General features: G+C 54.9%; 1 protein-coding gene across 3 annotated transcripts in view; it reads left to right on the top strand.

Annotated features, from left to right (window-relative positions):
• The first annotated feature begins 11,197 nt into the window (after nucleotides 1-11,197).
• MGMT (O-6-methylguanine-DNA methyltransferase) overlaps nucleotides 11,198-18,932 on the top strand; it is a 186,331-nt gene continuing 178,596 nt past the window's right edge. Inside the window, exon 1 of one of the 3 annotated variants that reach the window (XM_045291184.1) lies at nucleotides 11,198-11,268. In XM_045291184.1, the coding sequence (XP_045147119.1) occupies nucleotides 11,266-11,268 (3 nt within the window). In that variant the 5' untranslated portion in view covers nucleotides 11,198-11,265. Of the gene's footprint in view, nucleotides 11,269-14,827; nucleotides 14,872-16,363; nucleotides 16,428-18,932 lie in introns of those variants that run through there. The other 2 variants (XM_045291185.1, XM_045291186.1) reach the window with 2 other exon arrangements.

The raw sequence follows: 18,932 nt of genomic DNA, 5'->3' as shown, positions 1-18,932 counted from the left end.
CACTGTAGCCTGGGTTATTGACCTTTGTGTGTTCCATTTCTTTTTCAACGACTCTAGCCTTCCTCGATTCATACTTCTAACTCCACACCCTGAGGACGAGTGGATGTCTGTGGCTGTTTCCTCTCATTCTGAGTCGTGGCATGCCGGCAAATGAAGGCATCCCAGACTCGGCTGCATCCGAGCGTTGAGGTGGATTCCTCTTTGAGGAGGCAGCTCTTCCCCGGTCGTATTCTGCATCCCTTCGGACCTGTGGGGCTGGTCTGCTGGCGCTCCGTCAGACAAGGCCCCGCTGCTTTTCACAAGAGCAACTGTGGAAGCGGGTGCCTGGTTTCTTCTTCAGCTGTCTCCGTCCGGAAGCACCGTTGCCGTCTGTGCTCCGTGGGGGACCCTGCTGGCATTTGGAATGCGGGTGGCTTTGCTTCCGCAGGCACGGCCACGTGTGTGACAGTGTAGACCTGCGCCTTCCAGGGCTGGTTTGGGGGAAGAAGGTCTTTAACCCTTCTGAGGTATCTCTTGGTAGACCCTACGCTGCCAACCTTTCCCTCAGCACCAAGCACGGTGCATGAACATTTGCCCCCTCTTGAGCTCTCCACTGGAAAAAGGAAGCCAGTCACTGAGACCTGGCTGTGGTTAGAAAGCCTAAGAGGGCAGCCTTCCATTCACATTTTTTAAATCCCCGCTGTCATTGAGTGGATTCCAGCTCACAGCGACTCCACAGGACAGGGTAGAACTGCCCCTACAGTGTGAGGCTGTAGATCTTTACTGGTGCAGGCAGACCGCCTCATCTTTCCCTCTTGGAGAAGCTGATGGGCTCGAACTACTGACCTTCTTGTTAGCAGGCCATGGGAAACCCATGACACCACTAGGGCTCCCTTCCCTCGCATTCGTGCAAGTGATTGCAGAGTCTCCCTGCCAGCCAGCAAAGTCATCTCCCAGGCTGACAGACGAGGCTCTGTAGGGGTGCGGAGTGTGCAAAGGCCTTCCAGTCAGCAGACCATGGAAGTAGCTGTAAAGTTGGTTTGCCCAGAGCATGGATCAGGAACTGTTTCTCCTGCTGTCCAAGTTCTCCAGCATACCACATCGAGTAGGTTTCCACCCCAGAACCCCCGTGAGACAGAGGAGCACCGGCCCATCTCAAACCTTTACCGGAGCACACTGCCACACCATTCACCCGAGCAGCAGCCGGTGGGGTTTGAACTGCCAACCTTCCTCCCAGTAGCCTAACGCTTACCCTTCTGCACTCCTGGGCTCCTAAACTAACTGAAGAATGGAATTCTTTGGTTCCATGACCAGCATAGGTGGGCATTTCCATGGGGAGAGTTTGGCTAAATGGAAGCTGCAGGGCACGCCTCCCGATCCTGGCACAGGGAGGGTTCTGGGTCACTCTGAACACGCTAGACGCAACTCCCGACTCTTTGGGGTTGTGGTCTGGGGATAGGGTGGACAGGCAGGAAACATTGGCATTTGGTGGCTGCTTTTAAAATGCAAAAGGTGTGAAGATCTTTGGGATCAAACAGTCAACTCATGGGTCTACTTACAGAATGGCCCTGCTTGCGGATGTAACAGGATGTGGGTACACACACCTGGTTACAGAAGTATGGCCACCAAACGGCATCAGGGTGGTGGTCCTTATGTCCATGTCCATGGGACTTCAGGTTTAGGGGTAAAGGAATGAATTCCAAATCAACACCCAAGCTTTTCTCTTCTGAGGGCGAGCGGTCAGAGGATCACGCGAGGCAGCTCCCAAGGTTGTCTTGATTTCGGGGGACGGTGCTGAGATACTGCACCTGATGGAGCGTCCCCTGCAGACACCTTGGTGGGCCCCTTCCCCAGCACTGTCTGGACTGAATTCCATCAGGCCCAGCTGCCCAGGAGCTCCAAGCCCGGTTCTGATGTCCTCTGGCATCTTCTGATCAATGGCTCTCCTTCTGCCATCATGGTGCTACCTCTCAAACCCGAAACAGTGCCTCGCCTTCCTGCGCTGCTCTTCCCAGCTGGACCGACCTGGGAGAACCAGCCGTGGTGTCAGTGCGCTGGTGCCCTTGGGGAACCACAGCCGTCCGTGGGTCTTTTCTCTAGAAGTTGCAGAGCCCACATCAGCCTTTCTGAGAAAGACTTCCGCCTTGTCTTGAAAGGGCTCATTTTTCAAGCTAGAGAGACAGAAAGAGAGAGGGAGGGACGGAGGGAGAAAGATTAAGTTTTCAGGTAGCTCAATAGCTCACATGGAGGAAAAGAAATCATTTCATAAATATATGATGGCATCCAGCCAGATTCTCTTTAGAAGGGAGGGTGGTGAGGCTTCATCTCACGGACTTCAGACACGTTGTCAGGAGAGCACGTCCCTGGAGAAAGACATCAGGCTGGCAATGTGGAGGCACAGCGAGCGAGAGGAAGCCCTCCACCGGACCAACTGACACAGTGGCTTCGACGTGGCCTCAGACAGAGTAACTCTGAGGATGGCGCAGGACCGGACAGCGCTTTGTCCCCTAGGACATGGGGCCCGTAGGTGTCGGGACCAAGTGGACGTCACCTAACAAGAAGAGATTGGATTGAATAGGGTGCCCTGGATTGAATAGGGTGCCCTGGGGGGGGTTTGCAGGTGACATGTTGAGTTGCTAACCTCAAAGTCAGGGGTTCAGACCCACCAGCTGCTGTGTAGGAGAAAGCTGAGGTTGTCTGCTCCCTAAAAGACTGGAAGTCTCCCAAAGCCACAGGGGCAGTTCTACCCTGTCTTGTAGGGCAGGGGCGGGGGTGGGGCCGCTGTGTCAGTCTGGGCAGACTAGAGAAGCAAATCCATAGACCCATCTGTCCAAGAAAGAGCTTCATGTGAAAGAACAATCATATGTTCAGAAAACATCCCAGCCCAGTCCAGATCGAGTCCATAAGTCCGAGATTACCCCATATGTCTGATACCAACCTACCAATCCCTCTGCAGACTCATGCGACGCGTGCAATGATGCCAAATGCAGGAAGATCACAGGCCAGTGGGTGGGTGGACAGTCTTGTGGATCCATCAGTGTAGCTCCACGTGGCTTGTCAACAGGAATGTCTCCCAGGGAGAGAGTGTCTGTGTCCTGCCTCTGGGGAGGAAGACAGGAGTTCCCAGAATCCTCAGGAGAAGGCCATGTCCACACAGAGGCCCTGGGGCCAGGCGAGCTGGAAGAAGGACCTTCCACCTCCAGAGCTGGGGACCTTGCATGCAGACTTCTCACCTGCTGGTCGCAGAGGAACGCAAGGCCCAGTCTTGGAAACCCCTGCTTGGCCATATTTCTGGCGCCGCAGCCCAAGCGTCTAAGGCAACGTGCACGATCAAGTATCTGTTCGGTTCTGGTACAAAGTCAGCGTCCCTCCTGATTAGGAGCAGAGGGACTTCCGTGTGGAGGGCTAGATTATTTCTGAGTTCTACTTATTAGACTAAATTGAATACCATATTATGGAATCCATTTCAATTTTTATGGACAGCCCGGCCGCCTCGGGGGGCTTCTTGAGGCGTTTGCTTTATTGGAGAAGAGTCATTTATCCCGCAATGATGCCACAGAGCTGGCACATTACAGCAAAGAAAATAAGCTGGGAAACGCAGGTTCTTATTGCCGGGTAGTATCAGCTTACGTGATTTTCTTAAAATAATGGGAAAGGGTTGGAATATGGCATCCGAGGGAAGGCGCGAGGATTCTTGCATATCTAATCAAAATGTTATCATCCCAGAAACATATTCATAATATGACCTTTGTCAGCTGCCTCATATGGAAGAAATCCTTTTAAAAGAGGCAAAAAGTTTCAAATGGCGCATTATAGGTAGGAAGAAATTCGCAGAATGGAAATTGCATTTCCAACAAGAAAGGCTTCGCTGCTAAAGGTGCACCCGGGAGTTCCCCATGACCCTCCTGTTGTCGCCTTAAACTGTCAAAGTTTGACTCCTTTCGGGTTTTTGAACAATTCAAGAAAAGCGAGACTTTCATAAACAGTTCCATAAACTATAGCCCATCGAATTCCTCGGCTTTTGAACAGTGAGCGTAGACCAGCTCTGGGGATCCGTGGAGAATTCCCCTAAAACACACAGACAGGAAGCCACCTGGGAGGAAGCGCTATGCAGGAGACGCTGTGGGAGGACACAGAGAGTTGGCCCTCGGCTCGGGTGCTCCCTGGAAGGTCCCACCTCAGGAGCCGGCTGGTATTAGCTCCCCAGAAATTTGGAAATCGGTGAAAGACTCTCCCGGTGCTGAGGTGGAAATCGCAGCCTGCATTTCCACGGAGGCAAGAAGCAGCCAGACCCCTTTCCAGCAGCACCTGGATCTGAGCAGCCCTGGGCTAAGGGGCTGGGAGAAAGCCAGACCCTTCCTCCCCAAATACCTCCCCAGCCCAGCCTCCCCCCTGGCCTTCTGCTCACTGGCCCGAGGGCCATGGATGGTAGACTGTGTGTGAAAGGAGAGATGGGGAAGAAAATGAATTGGGGGGAAAAACCCTTTTCAGATAGCACAACGGAAAGGAAAGGAAACAATGGGGGGTTGAAAAAATGCAATTGTGCCAGGGCTTACCCATTCAGAGAAGGCACCCTGGAGGCATGGCGGGTTACACACGGGGCTGCCAACTGCAAGGTCAGCAGTTTGAACCCACAGTGTGCTCCTCAGAAGGAAGACGAAGCTTTCTCCTTGTGTAAAGTCACAGCCTCAGAAACCCACAGGGGCAGCCCTACCCTGTCCAGGAGGGACGCTCGGAGCGGGCAGTGGGAGGGTGCGGTGGCCAGAACTCGTCTGCTCCTTCTTAGAGTCTCATTCAATGCTGGAGGCCCAAGTGCGTGGGGTCAGCGAACTCGTCTGCTCCTTCTTAGAGTCTCATTCAATGCTGGAGGCCCAAGTGCGTGGGGTCAGGACTGGCCTTTTAAACAACGTTAACTTAGAGAGTCTGCTAGTCCAGGGCCCTCCTACTGGGGCCTTTGCCTGGACTCGCTGGCACAGGGTGGCCAGAAAACAACGGTCAGATGAATGTTCCCCGAATCACCTTCACATTCACATTTAGACCTCTTCCCATGTATTTTTATCCCACACATATAGGTAGATGCCAGCGCCATGGCCAGTCCTCGCTTATTAATAAGCCAGTTATATTTTCCCAATCATTGACATGCTCGAGGGCTGCAAATAAAAATCACATTTGCAATAGGCAACACACGCAGAGGCCAGCCACCCCTGCCATCGCCATCGCCGGCCAAGAAAGAAAAGTTTTTAATCGGCCATCCGCGCCGTGTCCCGGTGCTTGGTGTAGACTGAGTCGGCAACTCTGATGCTTGCCGCCGGAGAACAAAGGGGGCAAAATCCTTCAGCCCCAGAAATACACCATGCTAACTCACCGCAAAAGAAGATTTTAAACGTCTCCATTTGGAAATGCTAACCCTGGGTCCTTGAGCCACCCCCCACACCCACCCCGCCCCACCTCTGGTCCTCTGCACCCCCTGCGCTGTTTTCCTGCCTCCCCCTCCCCACTGCAGACCTTGCCCTCTCAGGACAGGAGTCCTTGGGGGTCGAGAGACTGGGTGCTTGGTCTGGCTCTGCAGCGCCAAGACGCTGAGGCCCCCTGGAGGCGTCACTTGACTTCTCCCCCCCCTACTTAGTGTGGTTCGGTGATGTCCGCCGGTTCCGCCCCACAGTGACCATCCTCACGATGATGCATCGACCCATTGCTGCAGCCATGGTGTCAGCCCGTCTCATCCGGGTCTTCCTCTTTGGGGGCTGCCCCTGGACTTCAGTCCATGGTGGCTGTTGTTACAGTGTCTTTGAGTGGGTCCCGAGGCACAGTGACCCGGTATACAACGGACGCCATTGCCACTCTGTCTGTCCCTGGAGGTCCCTCACAGCTGCTGTATGTGGACCCATGGGTGCAGCCCCTGTGTCAGTCCATACTGTAGAGGGCTTTCCTCTCTCCCGCTGCCCCTCTGTTCCATCCAGCATGATGTCCTTCTCCAGGGACTGGTCTCTCCTGACAACAGGTCCCAGATACGTGAGCCGAAGGCTCATGATCCTCGCTTTGAAGGAGCACTCCGGCCCTCCTTCTTCTAAGACAGATGTGTTTATTCTTTTGATGGTCCATGGTACTTCCAATAGCCTTCTCCTAAAGACGGGCAGGAGTAGCCCTCCTGGCATCCCAGTCCCTGGCAGGGCCCAGACCTAGGAAGGCCCAGACTCCAGGGCTGCTGGCTGGGTAGAGCTGCAAGCATTCTCGGGCCTTGCGCTCTGCCCGTCTGATTCCCCAGATTGAGTGGAGTCCCTTCATGCCAACAGACAGAGAACAGACAGACCACACTCTCGTCCACGAGCCCCGTCCCTGGCTTGACCCACACCCCTGGCTGAAGGCACCAGGATGGGATTGAGGCGGCCCCTTGCTCCCCTCCAAGGAGCGTTGGGAGACTGGGGGGCACCGTGGCGCACCAGCCCTTCCTGCCTCATTCCCATCTGAGTTTCCAGCCAGCAGCAGACGGATTACAGCCCAGTGTCTAGTTCCCCACGTCTCCGCTTTAATTTCCAAGTCACAGGAAGCCAGACAGTGCTGCTCACCCCACAGGGCGGGGGCGGGGGAGCCCGCTGCCTCTGGCTGACCCAGGTGGGCCGCTCGGCAGCACTTCACACCACTTACAAGATGCCTCCCAAACTGCCAACAACTTGGCCCTTGCTGAAAATGGACGGGAAACACTTCCTAATGAGTGTGGGCGCTGCGCTGGAAAGAGCCTCACTTTACGGAGCGCCACCCAGGGTCGGCCACTCATGGGTAGCCCACTCTCAAGCTGGGACCGGTAGGGAGCCCTTCCCCCAAAGCACTGCTGTTTGCTGAGGCCCTGGGCTAAGATGGGGTCCCCACCTGCTGGGCCTCCCTGGGGCAGCTGCCTCTGTGTGCTCCAACCTCCCTGGGGAGTCTAAACCACCACACTGCGGGAGGGGAACTGCACGTGGTTTGGGGTGATACCTGTCCCATCTCCGTCAGCTGAATTTCACAGATGGGCACCAGTTTACGGGGAGTGGATCCACTCATGGTGAAGCCCAGGTGACCTGTGCTCCCTGGGGTTTCCAGGGCTTGCCGTTTGGGAGGTGAGCACCAGGCCTTTCTTCTGTGGTACGTCCAGCTGGACTTCCAGTTAGCAGCTGAGCATGTTAGCCTATGTCCACCCAGGGACCCTTTCCACCTTTCTCAGGTGATCTTCTCTGACCTCCTGTCAGACCTCCAACTCCAGCCAGTCCCTGATTGCCAGGGCACAGAGCCTGCAGTGGAAGGGGGTTTCCGGCTTTGAGCCCCTATATACCGGCTCCTATCCCTGGCAAAATGCTCTCTGCTCCAGACCCGCTTCCTTTTGACCGCACTGCTCACCTATGTGCACCTGGGTGCCCACCACCTGTCCCAGTCCCTGCAGTATCCAGTGCCGGCCCCCACAAGCATTGAAGGGTCGGCGCCGCCATTCAGACCCACTATGTGCTCCTCGTAGAAAGACAAGGCAGCCTGATTCCGTGAAGATAACAGAGACCCCATAGGGGCAGTTCTACTCCCTGGGGTGGCCAGGAGTCAGAGTTGACTCAGTGGTCCACTCCAAAGGAACCTCACTGCCGCAGCCGGTTCTGACCCACAGTGACCCCGCGGGTCAGGTGAGGTCTGTCTCTGGGGGCTTCCGTAACTGTAGCTCTTCATCGGAGGAGACAGCCCAAGTGCGTGGCCCAGGACTGGCCTTTTAAACGACTTTAAATGACGCTAGCTTAGAGAGTCTGTTCGTTTCTCCTGTGGAGCAGCCGGTGGGTTTGAAGTCTGACTTGTGGTCACTGCACCACCAGGGTTCATCAAGAGATTGGCTTTCTACTGCCCACCCCTGTTCCTTGTGGTCAGCCCCAGGCATGTTTGTGGCATGTATGATGAGGCCGAACAGGTCTCCGCAGAGCTTCCGTAGAAGGCAGACTAGGGAGAAAGGCAGCCCACGCACATCCGTGAGAGTTAGGGTGAGGTCCGCAGCCAATCAGAGACCAGGGTGTGTTTCATGCTGCCTTGGCTGGGTTGCCACCTGGCAAGGCCCACTGGCTGGCAACTAGCAGCCACCCCCAGGTCCAGCCAGTCCCTCCTGGATCACACATGATTTCTTCGGGCCCAGAGAGAAGCGGTGAGGTGCCCACATCCTGGTCCTTTCCATTCCCAGCTTCCTCTCCCAGAATGCCCAGGCTCCCGGCCTCACGTCCCACCCATGCTTGGCTCCCGGCGTCAACCTTGACAGGAAGCCAGGCCTCAGAAAATCGATCGTGTGAATCAGGGCCGCTCTCCAGTGGAGGACCTCGTGGAAAGAAAGCCCAGGAGAGGCCCCTACGACGGGAGCTCTGTAACGCCGCCCTCCTTACAAGACCATCGCTTGCTTGCCTGGAGTCTGGGGCTTTCAAACCACATAAGGTCTTATGTGATCATTACAAAATCCCTCATTTCCCAAAGGCAGGGTAGTAAGGATTAAGTTTGACTACAGAAGACAGCTTTGTTGTAAACGGCCTCTCGTGTCGCGGATGGAGCCTGCAAAGAGAGAGAAGCTTATCAGGCAAGTTTCTTGGGCTGCTAATCTTTGGGAGCGGTTGCATGGGGTGCTAATGTGCTTAGCACGAAAGGTGTCCTCTTGGGTGTGTAGAGGAAGTCTACAAAGCCACAGTGTCCCCACCCAGTGCCCACAGAAAGCTGGCTGGTCTCCAGGGAGCCCCTCGGCACACACAGCACTGGCAGGTGCCCACCTCTTTGCACCAAAGTGACCATGGGAACTGGGCCTGGTGGAGGATGGGACACGGTGAGCTAACCCCCAAGTGGGGAACCCACAGGGCCCACCAAAGCCATTCCAAGGACAGAGGAGCTGGGGGACTGCACGGAGTCAGGAGGCACAGAGGGGCTGGGCAGGGTGGCCCCCCTACTCTGATTCTCACTGTGCTTCGCAGGCCACCTCCCTCTGTTTGAGCAGTGCTTGTGTTTCTCCAACCTTAGTGCAAGGGTGCCACAGCACAGGCGGGCATGTCTCGGGGCCCTCACAACCGTGGCCATGAAGGCTTGTCCACTGGTATTTGTTCCACTGCCACCAGCACCTACCGTGCTCCTCTATTGCCCTCTGGTCCTTCCCCACCCCGGGCCACCCAGTGGGACAGAGCAAAACTGCTGCACATTCAAGTTATTTGCACAGCTCCGTAACATCTCTGAATCAAAAGAAGAGTGTCAGCATCAGTCTCAGTTCTGTCTTGTTGTTCGTAAGCCTCTCTCTCTCTCTCTCTCTATGTTTGGAGGGGTGGGTCCTGTGCTGCGTGTTGTAATGACAATTAACAGTGGCACTTTAGGACAGAGTAGAACGGCCCCTGTGGGCAGTTTGGGGATTCAGCCTGTTTGCATTGGTTTGGTAGGACTGATACCTAATTCTTTTTCGTAGAGTTTGAAAACAGGTGGTTAAAACGGCCCTTGTAATCAGGGTTCTCTCTAAGGTGGGTGACTGGGCAGCTGCCCAATGTGGAGAACACACATAAACATTCCTTACTCGTTGTTAACATACATCTGAGCAATCGTGTATTCTAAACACCCACAGTCATGTTCATTCTAGCCATAAAAAAACCCACAATGAAACAAAACTCGCTGCCGTTGAGTCAGTGCCGGCTCACAGTGGCCTCTTGTACGTTACTGACACTGGAACAGTTTACGGGAATAGAGAGTCCAGTCTTTCTTCTGAAGAGCTGCTGGTGGTTTTGAACTGCTGACCATGCGGATTCGCAGCCTAACATGTAATCACTGTACTACCAGGGCACCTATTCTGCCCATAGGCATATATATATCTTAAAAAATTAGACCAAGGGATGCTTGTAATTTCTATTAATCCATTTATAAAACGTGCTATACTTTGGATGAAATACTACATTTCTAGTCCCTTGCATTTGCTACGTCAGTAAACAAACGTAGCACACAGGGAGGACAAGTGATAGCCGGAGGCTGACAGGCAGTCACTCATTTCAGCTGTTACACCCCAAACTTCCACAAGACACCGTGAGTGAGTTGTGCACTTCCAGACAGCCTTCAAAGGACTGAAAATATCATCAGAACAATTCTGGTAACTTCAGCAGAATTGGAAAGGGGTTTTTGAAAGATGAACATAATACGTTCAGAGACGCGAAGTCACCTGTTTTCTCATGTATCAAACGCAATGACTGTTGTCTGATTGGCCTACTTTTAAGGCATAGAATTCTACTCCTGCAGTGAAGACGACCGATGATGTTCAGATAAACCAGGCTGATGAAATCAGATTGATGTTTGCATAAAAGTAAAGAGCATTGCAGGTGAGATACCAACCAAGAAACAACAGGGAAATGTCTTCAGCTTTTTTCAGGTGGCATTTAATATCTCGTTAATATTTTAAAATTCATGATCTAGTTCGTGTACCTCTTTTACTGTTCTTATTAAATCTTAACTGTATGAAACAATATGCTACCTTTTGGTGTATGAGATTGTTTTCTACTTAAAACGGTCATTAGGACAGTGAACCGGTTGTTCAATTATTTGAATCTCACCACTGTTTGGGGGTTTCTGAGATTGTAACGCTGTACAGGAATGGAAAACCTCAGCTTTCTCCTGCACGGTACCTGGTGGCTTTGAACTGCTGGCCTTGCCCGGAGCAGCCCAACATGACACCAAGGCCCCTTGTGAGGACACCCAGGGAGATACACAGGTGTCCATCTAACAATGGCTGCTCCAGGGTGCTCTCAGCACAGGGAGCCCGATGCTGGCTGTGTCTGGGGGCCCAGGCTACCCTGATGGCTGCTGCCAGGGCAGGCAACCCCAGCCTGGTGGTGGAGGACAAGGCCACTGTGCTTGGGGGCGCCTCTGGGAGGTCCCTGTGCTCTGGACGTACAGTCTGCAGGTCTGGAGTAGGATTCCCAAGCCTAGACACCGGCTGCTTGGCCGCTGACATGCCCCAGCTCAGGGGCACATGCATGCTCTGAGCCCTACGTACAGCGGGGCTGCGCAGAGCAGGGCCAGCCCCAGTCCTCCAAGTCCGCAATGCGCATGCTCCCGCGGAGCTCCGTCGCTTGCTGGGAGTACGCTCCCGGGCCTGCCCTTGGCCCCGCCTCCGAGCCTTCCAGCCCCGGAGTCTCTGGCTGGCCCTCCAAGTTCGGCCCCACCTTCGCCCCGCCTACTCGCTGGTCCGGCCCCGCCCCGGGCCCAGGACTTGTTGGGAGCAGCAGCTGTTTGCACTGTGCGCATCCTGCTGCGCAGTTCCTGGTTGGCGCCTTCGGCGGCATGGTGAGTGTCCTGGTGGCCTGCCCGGGCAGAGTTCGGGCTCTCCCTTGGGAGATCGGGTGTCTGGAGCCCATTGGGCAGCAGCAGCCCCCAGTGGCCCATCGAGCATCTTCCCCTCCCTGCAAGGCCGGTTCCCAGCCACCCCTACCCCTAGTGAGCCCAGGTGTGGCCCCGGTGTTCCACCCCACCCCCACCTCCCACCCACTCCCACTCCCGGCTGACAGTGACCCAGGCAGGGGTCATGGTTTCCCCTCCTCCTCGCCTTGGCCAGGCCTGTTGGCCCTGCTCACGTTCCTGAGGAGCAAGCCTTCTGCAGACATGTTTGCAGTGGTCTGCCTTTCTCCAAGGCAGCAGAGGGGCCAGTGCTGGTGTGGTCTAGGCTGTGGCTGCACTGTAACCACTTGGAATAAGCAAACGGGCCCTAAGAGTACTTAATGGGCACCTAGAACCCAGGCCGGTACCAAGACAGCGCAAACCGTGCCTTGCTCACTGGGCTTCCTCTTTTCCTGAAACCTCACAGTGGTCCGCGCTCGCTGCAGGAGCTGGGCCGGCTCCCTGTGCTGGCGGACAGATTGTGGTGTCTTTATTTGTTCAGCTTTGACTTGGCTGGGTGGGCTGCCAGGCCAGTAGGCTGCTCTGTCCAGACTGGGGCTGCACAGCTGTTTGCTGCAAACCACGCAGCTCCTGGGCATAAAGCACCACGAGTGGAATTGATTAGTGGAATATAAGCCCAAATGTCAACTTCTCCATTATCTGTTAAGTCAGGCCCTCCTTGTCATTTCCCGTCCCCTGATAAGTGATGGCAAGATGGCCCTTCTGTGTCTGGACAGCCTCTTTGGAAGGGTTGGCACAAAGCTGGTTCCTAGGACACAGCAGTTAAACATGCCCAGGTGTCTGACGTTTCCAAACTGCCACATCACACCTTTACCTCCGTCATCAACTCACTGTCCTGGCCCAGTAATTCAGTGTACAGCCTTGTGGAACTCAGGAGCCGGCCTTAAGGTTAACTGGTTCCTTAGAGAAGTACCAGAATCCGGCTAGGGGTCCGGTTAACTGAAAGTGTGAAGAACAACTGGGACATAGGATAGCTGCTTCTGCCCTGCTGGGGGCCTCTTGGGGCACAATGTACCCTTTTGGCTCTGAGGGTCAGCAAGCCCCACTGCATTTGTCTCACCCCTTTTCATGGGTCCTGCCTTCTGGCACCCCAACTCTGGGTGTTGCTTGTTATAACTCCTCTCTCTTTAAACCTAATTGGAGAGCAAAACTGGCCAATCCCTTCATCAGGTCTCCATGCCCCTTATTTGCATGCCCCTCCCCACCACAGGATGCCTTGCCCATTACTTACATTAGTCACAAGCTAACCAGTCTCCTTGGTGAGCACACACCCCTCCTTTGCATAGTCCCACCCACGTATTTGGTGGAATTAACAAAGATGACCTTGGGCTCCAGACTCTGGCTCTGTCCTATCTAAAGGACCAAATCCTTTCTCCAAGTCCCTTTCCAAGACCAAAACAGCCGTACAAACTGGGTTCCGAAGGATGGCGGGCCCTGCAAGTCTGCTGCCTGGTCCACCTGATCAGGCCAGCTTCTCCCAAACTGATGCCAGCTGCAGCTTCTGGCCTCTGATCCATTTAACTGGATTGCTAGGAATGCAACACCCAGCAGGAAATAGTTTTAGGTGTTAGTGGACCAAACTCTGATAACACTAGAATTCTCCCCTAGCCCCTCTCCCCAAGACTCCCAGAGAAGTACAGGGCTCTATCCAATGGAGATCCTCCCTCTCCCTGTTGGAACTGCCATTCAAGAACCGAGCAGCCTTCTGCTAGGCAGCTGGGCACTGTGTGTGTGGCAGTGGACTCAGGCATCTTCTCAGGTGGTTCCAGAGTGAAAGATGGCAAAGAGGGAGCCTTCATGGTATGGTGGTTACACATTGGGCTGCTAACTGCAAGGTCTGTAGTTTGAACACAACAGCCACTCCATGGGAGAAGAGTGAGGCTTTCTACTCCCATAGAAACCAACTCACAGGGGCAGTTCTACCCTGCCCTACGTGGCCACCATGAATCAGAATTGACTCAGTGGCAATTAGTTTGGGTATTTTGGGTTTGGTTCCTGGATACGGTGAGGGCCACCCTGCCTGCCCCCAGGTGCTGGTATGAACCATTTCCATATGGTTACGGAACGACTTGGGGCACCACCTTATTAGGCTGTTTCTCTGATATCACCCAAGACATTAGGGGTGTCTGAGGCGTCCTGACTTCATATCCTTTGGCGACTGGGCAGCGCCTCAGTCTCCGCTGTAGCTGTTGGTGGGTCATTGCCCTTCAGGTGATATCCATCGTGTGCCACTCAGAAACCTTCCGTCCAGAATGCCAGTGGCCGTGGCAGGGGCAGCGTTGCTCTCAGCTTTTCTCCATTAAGCGCCAGTCTGCAGAAGCACGTGTGGCGGGTACCTCCGGATTCACATCCCCATGTGCTTCCTGAGCAGGGGCATGACACCACTCTCTGTGGCCCAGACATGGCCTGCTGTGGCCGGGCCCACATTCACACCACGTTTTGTTCTGAGTGCTTGTGTTCTGATGGGAGTCGGCATCTTCCCAGACTCGGAATATGCACCTCTTCCCAAGTGCACCCAGACCCGCCTAACACTGGGCCTCCTTCAGGTCCTGGGGGCAGGTAGCAGTAGCTGTGCCTTCAGGAGATCACGGGTGCCTCCTGCCCACCTGATTCCCTGGAATCATGAACTGGATTCCCTGGAATCACCTGGACTTATGAACCAGCCTCGTCCGGCTGCAGCAGAGCACCAGTCTGGAGGGTGGCACAAGATGGGCAGTGTTTCCTTCTGTTGTACTCCGAACCCACCGAACAACCACACCACGATGCTGCCGGCCACCTGGGCTATCACTGCGTGCAGACCAGGCCCAGCCTGCTCGTGGATAGTGAACAGGAACACAATCAGGGTAACCCACTGTCCAGGAGACCGACGCCAAGTCCAGTCACCTAACCAAACGGACAGTGCCGGCGAGATCATGCCCAGGTGAAGCTCTTTTCTGAGCTGGGGCACAGAAAAAGGCCTCCCTGTGAGCAGTCCCTGAGCACTGGTCTGTTAGTCTCTGATAGTGGAGTGGTTACACTGGGCTGCTAACCACAAGGTCAGCAGTTCAAACTCCCCAGCTGCTCTGAGGAGGGAAGACGAGGATTTCCACTCCCATCAAGCATTACAACCTCAGAAAGCCACAGAGGTGGGTCTACCCCACCTGTGGGGTGGCGATGCATCAGCATGACTCGATGGCGGTGAGTTTGGGTCTTCCAAAATGTTCTGCACCAGCGGTACCACGTCCTGAGCATTGAAGCCCCAGGTGGCCCTCCTTTATTTAGGCCTGGGTAGTCGATAGTTGCTCCTAGAGCCGCCTGCCCTTTTCTTCTGCGATGCAGGTGGAGATGCGGAGAATGCTCTGGCATCAGCACTCCAGCCTTGGCTGTTAGGGGCTGTCAAGCCGATTCAGAGTCACGTGACTGGCAGGGCCGCAGTGTGGGGGCACGCTCACAATTGCGCTGACGTCCGAGCCGGTTGTTGCAGCCGCAGCGCCTTTCCTTTTACAATGTCAGGTAAGGGGAGTCTTCCCTAGCTGGACACACCGTTCACTCCCATAACACATTCGGGTACTCAAGCGAAGCCAGACTCTGCCATCGAATCCGTTTTGACTCACAGTGACCTCTGGGTTTCTGAGCCTATAATTCTCCATGGGAGCAGAGAGCCTCATCTTTCTCCCCGGGAATAGCGGGGAGGTTCAAACTGCTGGCCCGGTCAGCAGCCCCGTGTGTAACCCATAACCCCGCTCAGGCCGCTCACATTCGGACAAGGTCTAAGGCCTGTTTAAGCCCTCCAGTTCTTGTCCCACTTTCTCCGGAGTCCCATCCTGTGGGGAACAGAAGGATTTCTCTTAAGTTGTCTCCCCAAAATATGTACCAAACTTAGCTGCTTAAGAGTGACTCTCGACGAAAGTAAGTCAGAGGTTATTCTCCTTAACATCAGTCATCTTTAGTGGCTAGACTATTAGTCTGACTCATCCTAAATAAAGCCCATTCCCTTCTGTTATTGTTCCCTCGAAGCAGTGCCCATAGGCAAGCCCGGGACCACTCCAAGATGACTAAGCTCAGGCTACTATCTTGCCACACATGCCCCCTATTCCCTCCTCTTACTATTGCACATTCACCCTTAGGTCATCCCCCTCCTATTGCTTGTATTGCCTATGTTAATACTCCTCCTGGTGACTCAAGTTGTTGTCCACTATCAGGGAACTTGCATGCCTCCCAGAATAGTAATTGTCTGTTTTATTATGTGAGACATTAGAGTGATCAAACTTGTTCTAGAATGAATTGTATTGCCCCTTTCTGTGATGTATGATTATGATGCGTGGTTAGCAATAAATAACGAGGCTCCCTGGTACTTGGGAGGGTGGCTGGAGAGGGTGGCTGGAGAAGGTGACTAAGGAGGACGAAGCAGCGGCTTCTTCTCTGACAGCTAAGCCCCCCCCACGAGGACCATCAAGCCGGGCGAAGGTGAGATACGCTACCATGAATTGCGTCTGACTCCATTACTTGACTCTATCTCTTAGCTCTCATGCTCTCTATGACTTTACTATATAATCTCTACTTATTATCGCTGTACAATTGCGCCTACCAAACCTGTGATGTTTTGTGGGGTTCCCTCTTCCCCTTAACCCCACACCATCCACCACTGCACCCCAGGTCCCCGAGTCTAAGCTCAGGCCCCTGCCAGGTCTTATTGGGGATTACAGCACATTGAGCTTCCATGTTCTAGAGACTCAGGAAGGGAGGTCTTTGCCCGACCCTGGGGCATTTTATCCACACATAATCTCTATGGCCTTGAGTCCTCCCTTGGGGCTAGGCCAGAAGACACAGGCCCCTGTCAATCCTTCTTGGGAACCCAGGTGGGACTGTTCATCATTAAACCCCTCCAGGTGGGGTTAATGGGCCGACCTGTTGTTTCCGGTTCTTGAATGTGAGGCCAGCAGTGGGAGAGTCTCTTGGTTCCTCGGCCTCTTGTAGCTCGGCCCTGACCAGCACCTCCAGCTCCACGCCATCAGAGCCCAGTGTCTCCAGTCCATCTCAGTGACTGCTCAGAATCTCAGCCTGCCGGAGTAAGTGCATCTCCCACTGCCCATTCCCACTCTCCGGGGATGTGCCTTGCCTCCGTCAGACCTGATGGGGAAGCTGTGCCCCCAGAATTAATACGGCTTCCCGGGAGTTGCTTTGTTTCGAGGTGGGCACAGAGAAGGGGCTCCCTCGCCCACCGTGTCTGCCGTCACCCATGTGTGGGGCGTGCTCAGTGTGGATGTCCTTTCCCCACGAGCCATGAGCAGCCCACCAGCTGCTTCTCTGGCCTCTTCCAGGAAGTATTTAGTAGGAAGAGGGGTAGTGACCCTCCTCAGGGTAAACAGCCTCACTGCAAATGTCGTGCCGTCCACCGGGCTGGCCATCCCCTCCGGGTTAACCTGCCGTGGCACTGGGTCTGGCATCACCGTCTGTGACTGTTTCAAAGCGAGCTGCAGGTCTTGTTCCAACCCCAAAAGACGCACCGAAGTGTTCAAAACTAAAGACCAACATGCCATCGCACTCCTGGGGGCCCTAAGGGGCAGGGCGGAACTGCCCCTGTGGGATTCCAGGGCTGTGATGCCTGCTGAGAATAGAAAGCCTCATCTTCCTCCCAAGCAGCTGTTGGTGATTTCGAACTGCTGAGCTTGCAGTTGGCATCCCAGTGCGTAATCACTACGCCAACAAAGACGTTGACTGCCAGCTGTTCTCACCGTCAGGTTTAGTGCCAGTTTCTTGGGAAGCTTAGCTACAAATTGGAGGTGCCTTTTACACGACACCCCGCGGTTTCTGCAGCTCCCAGCTTTGGTCGGCGTTCCTCCAGGACTAGCTTCTGGGTGACCAGGGCTTGGTGCTGCCCTCTGCCTGGACACGCTCTTTCCTGGCCTTTGAGCTGTCGCTGAGAGCAGCACCCAGTGAGCTGAGAGCAGCACCCAGTGAGCTGAGAGCAGCACCCAGTGAACTGAGAGCAGCACCCAGTGAGCTGCAAGCCCTTTTCCTTATCACCCTTGATTTCCCCAGGGGTCCAGCTGGCCAATCCTTCTAGTCAGGCCCACTCCTCCCACTTCCAGGAACAGCTTTGGCGGAGGAGACCTGATTGTAACAGAACCGCTGCTCCAGCCAGGGGTGTGTGTTTATCCCACCCAGAAACCAAAAGTTCTTCTTTCTCTTCTTTCGAAACCCCTCTCCTCCTCATGTCCTGCCTCTTTGCAAACCACATATTCCTGAGAATCTGGGCCCTGGCAGCCAACCCACCATCAGGACACCAAGGAAATGAACTGTTTACCTTGGAATCCAGGCCACAGAGCTGGCTCCATGAAGCAGAGGTTAAAGATGCCCCAGGTGTCCAACTTCCCCAAACCACTGTTCCCACCCATCATCAACTGACCCTGCCTAGCTCTCTCCTCCGGAGGCGGGGCTGCAGCGCACACAGAGCTCACCAGCCCCCATGCTTGGCATTCCGGGCTTCCAGGAATGGGGGAGGACACAGTTCCTCCTCCTTGCCCCTAGGCCCCGCCCTCCTTGGGGCCCCGTTGAAATCCTGCTGCCACTAGACCCTGCCGGGGCCCTCTGAGGATATGTTACCACCCTTGGCTCTGTGGGGCGACTAGGGCCACTGCAGGGCTGACGTGGGTCTCCCGGGTCATGCCGCCAGGTGTCTGCTTGTTGTCTCCCTCTAAAGCCAGCGGTTCTCAACCTTGCTAATGCCACGCCCTTTAACACAGTTCCTCGTGTGGTGGTGACCCCCCAATCATAAAATCATTTTTGTTTTGTTGCTTCCTGTTATGTTTGCTACTGTGATGAATTAAGCGATCCCTGTGAAAGGGTCATTCGACCCCCAAAGGCGTTGCGACCCACAGATAGAGAACCGCTGCTCTGAGCCCTCAGGACGGTGGAAGTCTCAGGAGCTCTCGGAGGGAGAGAGTTGGGGAGCCTGCTTCTGTTCAGGTCCGCCCTGTGAGTTGGCACCTACTGGACAGGAGTGGTTTGGCTTTTTGAAAAATATTGCAGGCCTGGCTTGGGCACACAGGCCAGTGCTGGTGACTCCGGGGGGGTTGGGATAGCTAGGTGGCATTGGGTGGCCAGTCCACTGGTCAGTGGAACCAGCCTGGCTTTCTGTTGACTGGGGAAGTTAGCAGCGTGCTTCCTGTGAGATCCGGAACTCGGTAGACTGCCTTGTCTGGCCTTGGCTCGCACAGACACAGCCGGCTTTGCGTCCACTCCGTACTCAGTGGGAATGCACAGGCCTTCGAGTGGTGTCCGCCTCGTGTGAAGGAATGACTTGTGGAAGAAAGGCCTGGCGATCCTCTCCCCTAAAGATGACGGTCGGGACCCCTGGGCAGCAGCCTCCTGTACCCCTCGGTGTCTCTGTGGGTCGGAATCCACTCCCTGCAGCGGGCTCTGTGCGGGTGATGTCCTAAGAGGAAGGGCATCTCTGCGGCCTGGCCGGCATCCGGCGTCTCCGTCCCATGGGCCCACGTGTGAGAACCGTGCCTGGCACAAAGGGCTTGGGAGTCCTAGGCTGAGCGGCCGCCCGCCGTCTGCTCTATCTG

This window comes from Echinops telfairi, unplaced genomic scaffold (assembly GCF_000313985.2).
Source record: "Echinops telfairi isolate 266 unplaced genomic scaffold, ASM31398v2 ScPeMD7_70;HRSCAF=299, whole genome shotgun sequence".
Classification (NCBI taxonomy): domain Eukaryota; kingdom Metazoa; phylum Chordata; class Mammalia; order Afrosoricida; family Tenrecidae; genus Echinops; species Echinops telfairi.
The sequence above is the reverse complement of the archived record's forward strand: the minus strand, read 5'-3'. Positions and strand labels throughout refer to the sequence as shown.